The 17,827-nt window shown below is 40.1% G+C and overlaps 1 protein-coding gene across 1 annotated transcript; it reads left to right on the plus strand.

Moving 5' to 3' along the window:
* Window positions 1-6,177: 6,177 nt before the first annotated feature.
* On the plus strand, window positions 6,178-17,473 carry LOC117961616 (jun dimerization protein 2-like). Its single transcript, XM_034900417.1, has 5 exons — window positions 6,178-6,378; window positions 7,429-7,481; window positions 14,913-15,130; window positions 16,029-16,133; window positions 16,374-17,473. The coding sequence occupies exons 3-5, from the start codon at window positions 14,936-14,938 to the stop codon at window positions 16,563-16,565; spliced, it is 492 nt and encodes a 163-aa protein (XP_034756308.1). The 5' UTR covers window positions 6,178-6,378; window positions 7,429-7,481; window positions 14,913-14,935; the 3' UTR covers window positions 16,566-17,473.
* Window positions 17,474-17,827: the final 354 nt, after the last annotated feature.

Below are 17,827 nucleotides of genomic sequence, written 5' to 3' on the forward strand. Positions count from 1 at the left end.
CGTCAAGAAGAACGAACTCAGGAATAGCCTATTCATATTTTCAGCTGTGTCCATAAAAATGTCCGTGAGCCTATTTTGGATTGACGATTACATAAAGCACAAGCACCGGGGACTCGACCGTGTTTAAAATGAGTGGGAGCAGCAGAAACGGGTTAATTATTTATTCACAGCTCGTTCTCGGCTCCTCTGTTGTCACGGTCAAGGGAATCCGATTCTACAGCAGCAGCGCAGTGCTCGCTGCGCGTGACGTCAACACGCGATTGCCGTAGCTTAGTTCGTTTCATTTCCGTTGACCATATTTGGGTAATTGCAGTTGTTTTGTTTCCATGGTGACGGGTGTCATGTTTCGGAGCCGGAGAATGTTACCGGAAAAACTCGATGCAGGAGCGAGCAGCAGCAGAAACAGCGGAGCTGTTTAGCGACGAACAGACTCGTCAGTTACAGAGCGGGCATCACGTGCATGATGATAAGTGGTGTAGTTAACGGTCCGAAGCCTTTCTGGGAACAGCATAAAGGGAATTTAGTTCTCACGGCAGCAATAGCGCCGCAGTGGATGCACTTATAGGCTGTTGACTAGCTGGCCTATGCATTTTTCATCTTTAGGGGGAGCTACTGTCAGCGCGAGCACTGTCAAGCATCAAACAACTGATCTCTTCATTTTATCAACCGCATGTGTGCGTGATGTCTTGGTGCCCGGCTATTTTAGAGTGATGATGGATGGGCCTGTCAACAGCTCTCTGTCTTGGTCCACTTGTTCCATATGATTATGTCCAGAGTAATGATGACCTCCATGGCTTGATTTAAAGTTTTAAAATAACACATTTTATTGATCCCATGGTGAAATTCACAAGCTCTCCATCAGCATATGTAGTAAAGTAGGCAATACTAAAACAAACATTATTCTGAAATTGGCCCTTTGGTATTAAGTACTAGGCTAGCCTATTACTTTTTGTTATTTAGCCTATATCTTGATGCTATTGGGCTACTTTTGTAGATTTACTTAAGTAAACTGTTACTTGTAACAGAGTTGTGCTACACTGTAGCCTATTGCTACTTTTATAGAATGTGACTATCTGACTACTTCTTCCATCAATGGTTAGATTATTGTATAGCCTAATATATTCCTTGAATGTGTTATGTAAGATCTTACGTGTAAGCAACATTTACATATTGAAGCTGGTGGAAGTTTAACTCTTTTAGTTCATGTAAATGTTGTTGGGTAAAGAAGAATCCATTGTATTTCATAAACTAATTACATATATTAAGTAGCCTAATAGTCTGGTAAAGTTGTCAAATAAATGTAGTGAAAAAAGTATTTGACTTGAAGCAGCTAAATGGAATTCAGCCAACATCAATTTTATTATTTAAACATGTGCTTTTCCTACTATGGCATGTCAAAATGTGTTTCATGAAAAGCCCTTTTAGCTACACTTTACCCTTTGCTGGTTTTGAATTAGCTCTGAACTGCCTTTGGAATTAGGAAATTGTCCATAATGGTTACTTATTGATAGTAATATGATGACATACACCAAAATCTACACTTATCACACAAACATGAATATGGACTTACATCACCACTTAGTTTCCATTTGATAGAGCTTAGTCTAGCCTCCATACTTTTTGTTTTGTGTATTTTCATAGTGTACACGTCACCTATATTGTTTTATGTTTTTGTGTGCTTTTAAAGCACCTTGAACAACTGTGAACTGTGCAGCATTGACTTGCCCTGACTAATTAATAAAATACAAAACATGGAAAAGTTAGCTTATTGCAGTAATGTTTCCGGATGAGCTAACACCCAGCATGATCAGCACTCTGTAATATGTCTCACACTGCCACAGATTCCTATCTTTCCCTTATTTGTTGTGTGTTCACTGTTTCCACCTCTGTTATCTCATCCTCATACACCTCCTGACCACTCGGTTTTATGCTTGCTGTGATATTCCCAAGGAAGTGCTATATTTACAGGAATAAATCAATGTCATACGGGTTTGGGAAGACTGGGTCACCTGACATGAGTAACGCTGTGAGAAAGCATCATCACAGTGTCAAAGATGGTGTCAATCCGAACATGAACACATCCAAAATGATCTTGTGCATATTTGGTACTTTATTTTGAAATGACTCGTATATTTTTTAGGACTACTGTCTGTGCCATTAAGTTATTGACATGTATAAAACTGCAAGGATTTCATTTCATTATACAAAGTAATGTTTGTTTTTTTAAAGACTTTGATACTATTACATGTTACCGGTGAATATCACAGCACCAATAACACAGGGAGCTTTTCCTCAAACAGCCTGTTGTTGTGAGAGGGAGATGAAGATGAAGAGGGTTTAAAGTCAATGCCGCAAGCAATTGGTGCATTAAGTGATTGATTTGATATCGGTGAATGGAGTTGATGGGAGTAAACAGGAACATCACGATTCAATTCATAAAAAAGAGCATGTATTTTGTGTTAAAAACTCAGGAATGTCGCGTTGTGTGATAAGGAGAACGTTTTATATTAAAATATGTATGTTTTACAGTTGAGACACTGATTTTATTCATCATATGGTATGACTGATTGTATTCCTTTTTTCTTATAAAAGTTTGATTTTTAAACTAAGACAAAATCAGATTTGCTTCTAAACAATCGTTTTTCAGAAAAGGGGAAATATCATTCTGTATTTATAAAAAATATATAGGACATCTGTCATACAGTTTTAAATAGCCTTTTTCTTAACAGGTTACTAAATACATTTTTGACATGTTCTACAACCATCTGAGATTATTTAAAAAAAAAAAAAAAAGGAAGGAAGGAAGGGAGAGAATTCAATTGAGCGATGCATAAAAATAAAGTGTGTCTATACTGTCTGCAGTGCGGTGGACGATGAGTCAGGATTGTGTCTGGAGGTGTCTGGTTTTGTGGGTATTTCTTAGAGATGTGATATTGGATACTATTACGACAAAACACTTAAACTCAGCCTACAGATTTTAATCGGTTTGAAGAAAATATAATAAATAATTCTAATATATTCTAATCTAATGACAATAGAAAATATGACCGACGTGTTTACATCTTGTTGAATAGTTAACAAGAGTGTACTTTGTGAAGTATGAAGCAGAAGCTGATGTTTTAGCATCACATTTCATAACGTGTGTGCAAACGCCTGTCTAAAAATGAAGAGACAGAAGAGTAACCTCACCTCATCAAGAACATCATGCTTGGTGGTGCAAAAAAAAACTGTTTCCTTGTTTTGACTTTGACTTCTGATGCCCACACAGCAAGAACTCTGCCTGAGTGTGGCAATGCTGCAAAACCACAAACTGATCTCCGTCTCCGTTCATCATTTGGACAGCTGATGGAACATGAAGAATATGCGTTAATGTAAAGTCTTTCTGGAAGCTTGGAACAAAGAAAAATAAAGATCTTCATCCGTGTGTTGAGATATGATTCTGAACTCTTAAACAGGACAAAGGAACCACTTGCACTTGTTCTTATTCACAGACATAACAGCAGTGCTTCTAGTCATGTTTGCGTATTCTTACACATTACATGATACTCCTAAAACACTTTGGTTGATCTAATGAACATGCTCTGCATACTTGGTCAGCAGATCCAGACTCGTATATTTTTTCACAGTGTCCTTATCAAAGTGTATTGTTCTTGGCAGGGACACTTCCCTTTAAAAGGCTTACAGAGCCAAATGGACCTGCACCATATGTGTTAATGTACTGAGTGACGTTTCTGGCTGCTTTCCTGCAGGCACAGAGGAATTCAGCTGAAAGGCTACACCTGCAAAGGGAAAACCTCTTACTGTCTCGGCTACAAATTTCCAGGACCCTCCAGTTTGATGAAATCTGTCTGCTTGTTGGCTCAGTTCTGCTTTATTAACTCCCCTAAAATTTGTCATCTATGTTAAGAGCGACTGTGACGCACCGTCCCCCCGACCTCCCCTCAGATGCGAGACATAAATCACGGCGGAACCAAATTAGAATCTAAAAAAAGGAACAGAGTAGGGTATTTTGGTGAGCCTCTAATAACTTGGCTGCTTGTTCTAGGTGGAACAGTTGAGACGGCATTGTGTAAACCCCTTCTGAGCCTCAGATAATGGCAATGATAAACCCTGGATATGATTTAAAAAAAAGGTGCACAGGATGAATGGGTTGTTCTTGAATAATTACTAAAAAACTATATTTTAGTGCAATTTGAAGATAACTACCCACATTTATTTATTACTGGATAATACTGCAGTTAAGTTGTGACTGGTATTGATATTTGTGAAGCAATATACAGGTTTACATTCAGTAAAGACTTTGGAACAATTACATGGCTATGTGAAACAATCCATTATACTCATGCACAACTTAAAACATTAAAATTAATAAGATTAAAGAGAGAGAGAGAGATAGAGTGAGAGAAAAAAAAAGCAATTTAGCATTATATTTGTGAGGGTTGTTTTAAGAGTATAACTTCATTCCATAAAATTTGCAGACATACATATTTCAGTTTTATTAGAGCAGACCAGTGGGATGTAGTTACAACTGACCACACTAGAGGGAAGCAGCAAGAGGATACGTTCAGAATCAGATTTCTCTGGAATTTTCTGGAACCTCCATCAGAAATAGTTCAACGTGGTTTTGTGCCTGTTTATTTTAATTATTATGCGTTATAAATCAAGTAACAGTTGCAATAAGTAGAGAAAATGAAATTAGATTCCACAGCAGCTAAAGCTACATGTATGAACCCTGCTAGATTTACTGCATTACTTACTTAAGCATTTAACTTCCTCTACCACCTGAAATAATAAGATGTCCACTCTCTGTCAATACATCTGTGAAAAGCAGTGGTGCGTTTCTCTCTCAGTCATATACGTATATGTAATAGATAGAATTAAAAGGAATACATATGCACAGACATCTGAATGCAACTTTGAGGGACAAATAACTTACAGGATGAAAGTACAAGAAAAACAACCAAATTGTGTCATAACAGTTGTAAAAATAAGATTTTCCAGTTCTGTACTTTCATTTTTGCCCTAGATTTTTCTCATAGCTGAAAGGTGATTAGCCTAGAGGCACCAAACAGGAAGGGAGTACTCTTCTCTTTATTGGAAAATAAGAACATAACATGTCGTAAAGATTTAAACCCTAACTATTTGATTTGGAACTCTATAGCAGGTGTTAAATTAGTTGTTTTTTGTCACTTGCACGATTTATTTGAGTACTTTTGATGTCAGGAATCATAATGGGCTGTTGACAATGTAAATTCCCCGGAAGAGCCCATGGCTAATTTCCATATCCTGGAGTTTCAAAGCAGTTAAACATCTTCTGAAAGTAATAAAGCCACATACATGCTATAATAATCACACATAGTATGTTCGGAGGGATTTTAATGCAATTTAACTCTAATGAACACTACATGTGCTACTGGGGAAAGTGTCCCTGTGTCAATCCTCCACACCACACACCAAAGCCCCCCCCCCCCCCCCCCCCCCCCCCCCCCCCCCCATCTTATTATACTTCTATCACTGCATTCCAGAGTGAGATATTGTTCTTTTACTCCATTACATTTATTTGACAGCAATAATAACTTTTCACATTAAGATTTTACAAACAAAACAGTTGGTGAGCTTAGAATTCATGGTGCAATATTTTACTTTTAAACTCACCAGCATATAAAGTATTTGAAATTGGCAACTCATAAGGAAGTAATAACAAATGGAAAATATATGTTATTAATAATATAGGCTAGGCTATTGTAACACTCTGAAAAGAGTGTTTCTGCATGAGTAGCCTACTTTTACTTTTGATACTTTAAGATGGCCACATTTTCTGATAGTAGGCTACTTTTGTACTTTTACATAAGTGAAATTTTAATTCAGGACTTTTACTTGTAATGAAGTATTTTGATACCTATCGGTTATACATGATGTACCTGATATGCATAATGAACTGATATATTTGTGAAGCATTTTATTGTTGGCAAGGGGGCAATTTTTGCACTATCACCTGTCACAGTCAAATAATAAACCACCGGCAGCTAAGACGACTGTGTGTTTATAGCCAACTGTATTTATTGACTCGTTTATGGCTGGAGGCGTGTATTTACTCCATGTCTGTATCTCTAACTAGCTGAAACTTTCCTCTCATCCAGGCTGTGTATATTTTTTGGTTGCTAGGGGTGGAGCAAACAAACCTCTGTGTCTTCAGCCCTCCTCTTACATTATTTTCATCCATGCTTACGTCTGGGACAGCAGTTCCGCATTCCTGAGCTCTCACAGACAAGACTTAAACGGGCTGATGCAACGGCTTCAGTTAGTCCCAAAACCTGCATCCGACTCTTAACTCCCGCACCGTCACATTCTTACTGCGGATTTTTGGACGCACAAGAGGTAACGTTAAGACTGCATGCACCATGTTGCTATGGTTTTCTCCTCTCTTTTGTTTTTGTGCTAGTTCTTAACGTTAGCTAAATGTTAGTACAGGCTTGTCATACCTGCACATTTTTGCAGTTTTCTCACCACGCTGTAAAGAGACTCAACACGCTGCATTTTATCTGTTACACGAGTTTTTGTATCATTTAATATTAATATATGAGAACTTATTTTTACTTAGTTGCTGTAAAAAAAAAAAAAGTCTGTTTAATAGTTTTCAAGTTGTCGTGCTTTGTTGTGTTAAATACGTTGTTGTTACAGCTGTTGTAGCAACGGTCGCATACCAGCTTATTTACAGACCCGTTAGCTAAGTTACATTACACACCAGCTTGTGTCAGACTAGAGGTATTTTCACCTCGGGAGTCTTAATTTCAGTGTTCCTAACAGAAGTGGCGGTTAGCATGGTGAAGACATTATGTAACGCTACACACGCCGCACACTGTGGGGTTTCTAGGGAGCTGCAAGCTAAGCTAGTCTGGTGCACCAATCTGCACGGACTCTGCAAGGTTTTGTACTTTAACGTTTAAGACACATGTTAATTACACTTTGTTTTTGCTGTACAATCATACAATTTATCTAGACTGTTACATTACAATCGACTAGCTCGCCCAGTTCATCTACCTTTGTCCAACTCTTTATTAGAGTCACCACTTTGCATGCAGCTGCAAGATACATGAGCTAATAATACCAGATTTACAAAATGACCGTAAGATAGCAATGTGTCTCACTTGGTATAGACCGAGAAAAGCAATTGGGGCTGATTAATCATAATAATGTGAAGCAATAACTACCCATCAAAGTTTTCCAGAGCCCAAGGCGATGCCTTCAGCTATTACATTTCCAATGACATAACAGAAAAAAGAACACTATTAAATTTGGTAAACAGGAACTAGACAATGTCACTTTTGCTCCATAATTCACGTCAACTATTCACTGATTATCAAGTGTTTGTTTGAGCTCTCATAACACTTATACTATGATAATAATAAATGTATTACCTCTCTACAGCGTCCAAACACTGTTGCATCATTGACAGAAGACAACTGACAAGTTTTCTCTGAGTAAGTATTGTGCATTTAAAACCTTTTTAGATTGAATTAATCAGTGATGCTCAATTATTTCCTTCTGCTGCTCAAAACATGTTGCATAGCTGTTTTACCTTTTAAAAACACAAGTTATGTAAATGAAGTGTGATGTTTGTTTGACAGCATGTGAGTACAGCAAAGAATGTGAGCTCAGATTTGTAGGCTAATCTTTGCTTTGGCCCATCATAGTGCACATGCTCTGTATGTTTAACTGCACTAGATAAAGGAAACTCTTTGTGCGTTTGTGTGTGTGTGTGTGTGTGTAGGCCTCACATGGGAATTTGCATACTACAAAAAGACCCCAGTATTAGATTTCTTCATGATCACCACAGCAATTCTTTGTTTCCCTGGTGGTGTTCTGATGAGCTGTGAAATATCATCCTTTTGTCCACATCAGGGTCTTTTAAAAGATTTACACGGCACTGTGTAACAGTAACTTTATCTTGGCCAGCTTTAGGTATATGCCTTTTGTTGGCCTGAAGGTTCAAGGCCAATCGTGGAATGGGAAATATGACGGGTAGGGGTTGATCATGTGCATGGGGTTCATAGGTTCAGTGTTTTCCTGTATAGTGAGTGCATGTTCTTCAGCTGGTGCAACGCTCACCCGTACAACTACATGCCATTCACAGGAAACTATTTGTCTGTTCTTTTTAGATGTTTCCTTTGTGCCTTTATCTGTGTTTGCGTGTGTCTAAATGAACGCGCGTGTATTGCAGAGGGTTTAAATGTCCCAACGCCTGCCAGGGCACATCCATAGGATGGTTTCTGCATAAATGGAAGGCTGCCGCGGATTAATGGGGAAGGGCTGGCGAGCCGACAAGCAGCGCAGGGCCGACAGGGCTGAGAGGTTGGACGTGGGCGCACACAGTTTATTTTAAGTAGAAATGCCTTCCAGTGCGTCTCTGGAGAGCTGGAATTGCCAAGCTGCACCCCAGTACACTGAATAGACAGCAGACGCATTACAGGCGAGCGAGCCAACTATGCAACAGCTAAGCTCAATGATACTAAGGCTGGGGGGAGCAGCTATTCACTGCTGTGTGTGTCACATTTTCAGTATCACATTGTAGACTCCATCAGCCTTTCCACATGGTTTGTAAAAACAGTGTGTCAGGACAGACTAGATGCACACTGTGGAAGCAAATGTCCAAAGGTATAACCAAGAGTAGAGACATTAAGCCAGTGTTTTATTTTTTTAACGAGCACAGTAAAAACTCTTCTAGATGGTTATGTTTTTCAGATTAGCTGAATTCCTTTTGGACTCAAAGCTAGTTTTCTCTATTTGCACAAAAAACAGTCTTGTCAGTGAATGTCAACATAAACATTGGTGTGTTGCCTGCATTCATTTAAGATGAACAAAAGGATTGAACACACAGACACTGGGGCTTGTTTAGAGTAAGCATGTGCTTGGCGTGGGGCAGATGAGGAAATGTCAGAGGACAAAGTATAAAACAGCATTTAAGTGACAACCACATGTTACATAATAACGATGATCGCTTCAACAGGCGGCAATATATCAGACTTTCCGCACTTGGTTGGCCAATACCTTATTGTCAGGGATTATAAATAACTTGCCTTGGTTTGTCATATATGTAAAGTCCATACACTTGAAATGGCTTTTGTCTGTATTTAGTATTTTGATTCATTAATCCATGTCTGAGCTAAATCAAAGCTCAGTGCCATGCAAAGTCTAATCCTGATTTGCAACATGGAGAAAAATAGTAACAATATAATAATTCAACCAGGACCACCCAGATGCAGAATATAGATGTGTGACTGTTTGAATGGCATGAAGCAGGCCAAGCAGGAATCCAGCCAATGATCACATAGTAATGTTTGAATGAAGGCAGCCACAGTCCTCATGCTTGTGCATATCTGCAGGTGCTTTGTGTTTTGATTTTCCTGAACCTTTTTTAATTCTGAGGCTGAAGTCTACAATAAAATGCAATAGTTAAACTAAACTGCTCTTTTGTGTAATTTCATTGATATCCTCTGCATGCACTGTACTCCAGCTCACTCACTGCTGAGACATCCAAACTGTAATTGTGAGGGGAAATTTAGCTAGCTGATTATCTCTGCAGCTGAGGGTCTCATCATCATTGACGATATTGCAAGGTTAAATGTTCATAATTGCATTAAATTGCTTTGGGAAGGTTTAGTCATCTTCACAAGATTCATTTTGAAAGGTTCCTTCTATCCGTGGCAGCTGTTTACCTTATAAGAAGAGCCAAAAGAGAAATGAAAGCTGAAATGAAAAGAGATCCTATTTTCTGTTGTGATAATCACTTCCACTCCCACACGCCGTCACCCCTGAGTTTAATGGCTGGAGTTGACCGCAGTACAACAGCCATTATTACAGTCTCTCTCCTTCTCATGCCTGTGTCTTGTCCGTCCAATGAAAATATAATGAGGGGTAAGAGGAATGTTGATACTGTATATTTGGACTGTCCCGTCCTCAAGGAAAGTCTGTGCCAAATTCCCTGGTTTCCTCAGAGGATTGCGAAAGGCTGTAACTCAACACAGCAGGCTGAGTGCAGACGGTAATGATGATCGCCGAGACCTTGGCCACAGATTGAGAGAGCATGCCTTGGCCAGAGCCTTTGCGCGCATTGTTCACTTTCATCGTTTGTGTGGAGTTAGAGCTGTAGAAGCTGTTTGAAAGAGTTGAGCTTGTGTGGGCCGCGCAATACCTTAATAGTCCAAAATTAGACTTTGATAAAGTATGCTGACAAAAAGTGGTCAAATAGAATCTTGGAAAGTGTGCATGTCTTTCCCGTAATGCCACGATTAAGTGATTTAAAGTTGAGTAGTCTGGCAGCACAAATATTTAACTTTGTGTCCCAGGAAAAGATAAATTAGCAAGCAAAATACTTTTAACTCCTGCTTTCAGTCACCACAATAGTTGCGCTTTGCTGTTGGTGGGCTCCTTTTTAAAAAGCCACAGTATGTAAAGGCAATGTGTAGCCTTCGAAAAAACCTCTGTAACCCCCGTTGCACTCCTCTACTTCACCTATAGGTAAGGGGCTGAATTCCTAAGCACTGTTAATTGCTCTCAGGAAATGGACACATATACTAAGACACAGTGGCTGCCTGCACATCACATTTAGAAACTCTTGCATGATCACACACACTCTTCTCACGCACTTCCAGCTATGTACAGCTTTTGGTAGAATGTACAGCTTACAAACTCATGCTGTTTAAGTTGTTCAGACAGTGGTTGCCCAGGACAGTGTCCAACATGACATCAGGGGGTCACAACCTGTCTCAGGCAGAGTAGTAGTTCATGTCTGTCTCCATAGATGACAGGAGACGTAACTGTCCGATAGTCCGTAGATGTACGACAAGACAGTGCCACCTCAAGCGCTCTCATCCCCATCATGGTCTGGGGAGAAAGTTACATACACATATTTACACAAACTCACTCACTCGCATTCATACAAATACACGCATTTAACACTCACACGCAAACTGCAGTAGTGGCGCACACATAGAAACCCTGGATAAGATTTTCTTTGACGCAGATGGTCACAGATGAATGTACTGCATGTGATCTGGGGTACCTACAACACTGTGACTTGTTACGTAGATAAGAAGAGTTGTAAATGATCCAATAGCATTTTCATACATGCATAGATGAATGAAGAAGGAACTCATTTGGTTATCTCTAATCTTGTCTAGGCATGACTTTACAAACTCCTTCAGAGAGACAGGAACTTCAGAGTTGGGATTGCACGACGTGACACTACATTGCGGTTGAACTGTACTGCTTCATCGAGATTCATTAAATGCTTCTATGCAAGTTATTCAAGTCTCCCGAGCTTTCCTCTCCTATCCGGAGTCAAACTACTCCCGAGTTCTCCCTACTGTGGCTCACATGCAGTTGGATTAGTTTTGGGCTGAATTCAGAACCTGCATTGAGTTTGGTCCTATATTTCATACCTAATAAGTGACATTTCCGCTCCCCGCCCTTGGCTTCAGCTAGTCCCCCCCTCAGTTAGCCCTGAGAGGCAGCGATGCTGGGCTGTGTAGGTGTCTTTGTTTGAGGTTAGTGTGGGCCTAAATGCTGTGGCACTGGCTTTTCTGCTTGACTGCAAAAGCACAGAAGTGGCGTTGCATCATCAAACGCTGACCGCTAATCTTCAGCTGCAGGCTGCTGTTGACAGAAAATGAAGGAGAAAAATACCCCTCTTTAGAAAAATGTAAAAATCACTTTGACTCATGCATTTGAGTATAATTATGCAGTGCAAGACATGCTTCAGCTTACTTTCCCTGTCTCTTACAGATGAGTTCTTTAGGGTTTCATGTCTCGAGGCTTGAATTTGCAAGGGGGATTTCAAGACACTTGTGTGGCAGGTTGAAAGAGACGGAACAGTTCAAATATAAAACAAACTTTCTACTCAACTTAAAAGTCAAGTTCAACTCAAAAGCGAGGCGCGTCAAAAGTCTTTTAAGTGTTTGAGTTTACAACAGCACTATAAATTGTCTGCAATGGCGTGTAACTCACTTTTATGTCTCATAATTGAAGGCGCCTGGCTGCAGACGGCTTTTCACCTTTGTTTTGGAGGCCGCTGGCCAAACTACCTCTGTTAGATTTTTGATTTGTGTGATCTGATGTCATGCAGACAAATATGAGGTTGATGTACTGCATGTTTATATACTGTAGTATTTCTGCGTGTGTGAGTGGATGGATGGTCTCAGCGGCATGCTTCAACAAGCCATAGCATTAAATGGGGGCTTTCCTTGCAAGATGTCTGACCGAGCAGGCTTGCATTACAATGTACTGCACATGAGCCAGCCTCAGACATAACATGGGATTATTGCTGAATTGTTTTTAGTGTCCATTTCCATTGAGAAAATGTTTTTGTCAAGGACGGAGTCAAATCTGGGTCTGTAAACCAGTTCCGAGTGTCTGGCCAACTTGGATATTGGACTCCATGTTGGCTCTGAAAGTGATTCCTCATTCCTTCAGTTTCAGTTCCTGTGGCTGTTCTGTCACAAGTTACAGATATGATGTGAAATTTGGACCTTAATCCAATGGTCTATTAGTGACTATTAGTCTAGACTAATAAGACTATTAGTGAATGCAGTGGTTCAGTCACAAAACAATAATGTATACTATTGTCTGGCTATTATTTAAGAGCCCTCTCTCATTCACCCCCGGATTAGCTGCCATATGGGTTTGCTGTGTTCTTAGACAGCCTCTGTGCAGAAAGAAAAGGCCTTGGCACCTTTCAGTCCTCCACCTCACCAGGGAGTTTGAAAGCGAGGGAATTTTGTCTGAGAGAGATTTTTACCAGGGCTGTCTTGTTCTTTTCCTCTCCAGCAAAAACAACAGGCTGCTGCCAAGTGCAGTGTAAATGGAAGTATACATACAGTGGGAGAGAGGGAGAGAAAGAGGGAGGGGGCTGTCAGGATTTAAATAATAAAATGCCTCATTGGACACTGGCTCCACACACTAACTTGTCCTTGAAGCGAATAAATCATGCAGGCTGGAGGTGGTAAGGAACAGGTCAAAAGTAGTGTGGAGATGTGACAGTCAACGTACTTGTCTGTAATTCCGTATGTTTTAGTTAATTAATAAAAGGAATTTTAGACACTAAATGCAGTAATCTCGCACCAAAATTCCCCTTCATTTGTGCCTACTGATTGTTAAACCTACGAGTTCTAATGTTGACAAGACGGTAGGAAAAAGGAAATGAAGCATGATGTGACAGATATGTCGCAAAAGTCTAAATCATTTCGCATTGAAGCACCACTATTTTGTTTCAGAATTGATCCCCTCTCGCTAAAAATGGGCAGATTTGGTTTCCACCATGCTCGACAGTAAACTCCAGTCCAACTGTGAAAACACTTTGAGACCAGCCCATTACCAGGGTGGAGTACATTAGAATAGAGTTACATAACCTTGTTTTTTTCATTACCTCCTCTATGACTTTTGTAATAGAGCAAGTCTTTCAGCCCTGCCAAAAAAATAAAAATAAAAAGCAGCAAAGAAAGAATAACTTGGTTTAACTTACAATACAGTCGGCCTGTCAGCTAGTCACCCACCAGCAAAGTCAGCTTTTTCCGCAGCACCTCACAATACTTGTCTTTGTGGGTTCCATATGAGAGGGGCTTTGTTCGGCTTGTGCTCAACCTTTAGAGGTTCAGCTTCGGCCCAATCCTCTGGAGGCAGATGCTGCTATTTAGAAGTCACACTGATATCATCCATCTTTTAAAAACTCTTCGTAGCTTTGGGTTTAGCGGGTAATCCTAGCTGATGTTCTGTCAGCAGAGTTATTGACGTGACAGTTGGTCAGTTGCATCAGTCATTTAGGGATTTTGTCAAAAACTAAATCAGTTTCTATTCAGTATACCATTTCATCAGTAGAAAATGTGTAATTGCAGTTGAATGTTTGCCTCTATCTTTGAGCTACTAGATGTATTGTTTTTAACTTTACTACACGCGTTGTAAGTGTGTATTATTCTACATAAATACTAGAGAAACAATTTCTTGTTTGTCTTTTCTAAAAATCCACTAGTCTAACCCTGCCCTTCCTCAGAGATTGCAGGGATGGGCAGGGTATGGTCGGCTCATGTTTCACTGTTCCCATCTGTAACATTTGTTTTTTATTTGGCCATCAGAAGTTTTCCAACTCTCGGTCTTACAGTAATTAGAGAGACGTCTTAATTCTCCAGCCACTTCCTTTAGGCCTGCACATGTTCTCCTTTTTCTCCCCTGTGTCCCTCATTCCTCCCTGATTACATTAAAAAGTGCTGTGGTCAACCCTGCTGAACGACCCAATATTGTTGAAAGAGGGTGGCGGTGGAATGCACCCCCGCTCTGTTTTGACACAAGGTCTTTTGATACCCTTTGAATCGTCTTCACAAAAACCGAATCAACATTTTTGGACAAAAATCTCAGTAAATTATTAGTGTGGAAGTGTAGAAGATGGCCCACAATTTATGTGATCACACCAAATGGTTTCATGGCTTCCCTTTGCATGTGAAACTACAGAGATGAGTGTGTATCTGCCGACGGTGTGAAGTTTGTTTTTTCACCGGCTGCTCACTGAGAAGATAACACAGCTGTCAAAGCTGTCAATGTTTGAACGCATTCTTGGAAACAGCAACCTGTTTTTAGAGAGATGTTTGATGAAGGACAGAAGACAGTAAATTAATCTTTTTGTGGGTGGAATGCCAACACTTTAAGAGCGCAATAGGGATAAAAGATACTGTCGGATGGCTACAATGTTATCGTGGAATGAGCCTCATGTTACGACCAGAGAATGAAAAGTTTAAATAAAAGCAAAGAAATTAAAAATCTTTACAACAAACTGCATGTACTGAAAAAGTTGAACATTTTTCCTTGTCAGCGAGTTCTTTTTACACACTGACATGGCCTAATTGTTCCTTGCTCTCTCCCCATAGCGGCGGTGGTGGCCGGGTCGGACATGATGCCAGGACAGATACCTGACCCTTCGCTGGCGGCGGGCTCCCTGCCCTGCCTGGGCCCGCTGGCGGGCATCTCGGCCACCACACTCACTGATCAGCTCAAGCTGGCGGACTTCCGCCAACTGGGCGCCATGCTGTCCCCGTTACATTTCCTCGGAAGGCTGGGGAAGAGGCCGCTCGCCATTAAAACGGAGGTGAGGAGGAGAGGAAAAGAAAAAAAGAGCTTCTCCCTAGAAGGGAGTTCTTCCTCGCCACTGTCAAACTGTTGTTTGCTCTGGAGGGAACTACTAGAACTGTTGGGTCCTTGTAAATTAAAGAGTGTGGTCTAGACCTCCTCAATCTGTAAAGTGTTTTGAGATAACTCTTGGTATGAATTGATACTATAAATAAAATTGAATAGAAAAGACAATAGTTCAGAATAAGGGTGTGTGAGATATTTACATTGAGTCTGAGGGTAGAGAGAAGAAGGATGGTATTAGATCCAGGATGTTTCAAAGCCTTCTATCAAAGCATTTTCTTTAAAAAAGGATATCAGTCTCCCGCTGACATTTCTCAGTAAAGAACCAAAAGATTAATTTCACATGTCACATGCAAGACGCTCTGATTTATGTTCATAATCTGAAGTGATGAAAGGAAAGAAATGAAAGAAAGAGAGCAGTTTATAATGACTGAAGGGATTTTATATCCTCGGTGCTAGTTGCTCATAAAAAGGGTATTTAACAATGAATTACAATTTAAATGTCCCAACAGCAGGCTTGGTATTAAACAAATAATATATCTCTATTCTATAAAATACTATTGTCAGTAGTTGTAGATGCATTGGTTATGGGGCTTTGACGTTTTAAAATATCTCACCTTAAACTAGATTAAAGTGATAAGTAGACAAATTTACAGTATGTGGGCATGATAAATTGGTATAGGTCATTTTGTAAGTTGAATTTTGCCCCCTCTAGAGCTCACAACAAGAACACTTTTTTTGTTCTCCCATCTAGGTGTTCACCACTGTTGGTTTATACAATTTAGGAAGTCGTTTTCATATAAAATAGTCAAATAATGCCTGTTTCTTATATTAACAATACATTGTGTTTGCAGATGGATGAAGATGAGGAAAGGAGGAAACGGAGACGAGAGAAAAACAAGGTAGCAGCAGCGCGATGCCGAAACAAAAAGAAGGAACGGACTGACTTCCTTCAACGGGTGAGTTTATGAAACAGCACTGCATACTGATGGGCAGCAGCAGAGCATCTAAGAGAGCTAACCAAAAAAAGCCTGACTTAAGTTAGCCTGAAACTCTGATTTAAGCCATGCATACCCACTCAGAGCTAACACAATCAGGCTAATACAAGCCTGGTTTAAACAACGACGATTACTGTACAAGTCAGGGGTTTCAGAAGTGATAAAAAAAGTAGTATCTAATAATTCAACCTCTCTGTCCAGGAATCAGAGCGTCTGGAGATGGTGAACTCCGACCTAAAGGCCCAGATCGAGGAGCTCCGTATGGAGAGGCAGCAGCTAATGGTGATGCTCAACCTCCACCGGCCCACCTGCATTGTGAGGACGGACAGCGTCAAAACACCCGAGAGCGAGGCCAACCCCCTGCTGGAGCAGCTGTCCGCCGACACCAAGTGAAACCAGGAAACCAGGACGTGGAGTCCCTGATGCCCAAACTGGCACCACCGTGGCAGCCATTTAAACAAAAATGTAACTGGCAATACATTTCTAAACAAGCACTTAAGCTCCAAGCTGAAGACTTTTGGATACTTTGCCCAAAGACCTAAGGTTGTAGGGCATCCATAGTACTGCTACATGAGCTGGCTCTGTCCATTGGAAGACTGGAAATACCCAGTTTGATCTCCACATTAAGTGTTGTTGTTGACACCCGCTGTGCCTAGTTGTTACTTCAACCATCTCTACATAAAGGGACCAATGGAAACAGTAGAGTGCGACTGAAAACAACGCTGAGGAAACACACTAATATCAATATGGTGCTCTGTTACAAAAGCCCTGAGTAGATTGTGTGGCATTGTTTCAATGTAGAGGCCCACAAAGGCTTAGTGTTCTGCAGCTTTCCTTTGTATGCTAGCTGAAATATACAGGTGTAGAGTTTTTAGGATACAATACCCAATAGAAGTACACCAGACGGAGTAGAGTGGTTTTTTTTGTAATGTTGATTTCTATAACCTGCCTCGACGATGGCAGTTACCGGTTGATCCGATTTGTGGTGACGCTGGCGTCATGAAAAGCACATATACACAAAATGTTTACACCCTTGTTTTTTGGACTTGTTGTCTGTCAATTATTGTACTTGTTTTATACTGCTTTGTATACATAAACATATATGAAATGCCTGTTAATCACTTGATGTGATTTGTCTTTTCAACCTTTTCAGTCTGTGTCTGTCATGTTGCGCTGTCAAACAGCTGTGAAAACAAGCAGAAATCTTTTCAGCTGAGCAGTATTTCAATGTCTCTACTGGACCTGTATCTGCTATGTATGACTCTGTTATCCTGAATAGATTAAATTTTATTTTCTAACTATAAGAAGCATGTCTTCATTTTGTTTTGTTTTTACTCCATGAGATGTGCAATATCTCACATGTTTTTCAGTGAAATGAGTCCTTGTATTTGCTCCTCCCAGTCATGGCATGAGAACTATCAAGTGACATAAGTTGTGCAATAATATTTTCTTCAGCTGAGGCACATTACTTTCATTTTCAAAACTCAGAAACAAGGTTGTATTATCTACAAACTTGATAATTGAAGTAGGACAACAGAACCTCACCTTTACTAGGCCTAAACTGATTGACATTTTCTTTCAGAAAGCAGGAAAAGGTCACCATTAAAATGAGTCATGTCCTAGAATTTCTTTTCTAGATATTTTTAATTTCCCTT

The sequence above is a fragment of the Etheostoma cragini genome, chromosome 18, assembly GCF_013103735.1.
Source record: "Etheostoma cragini isolate CJK2018 chromosome 18, CSU_Ecrag_1.0, whole genome shotgun sequence".
NCBI lineage: Eukaryota > Metazoa > Chordata > Actinopteri > Perciformes > Percidae > Etheostoma > Etheostoma cragini.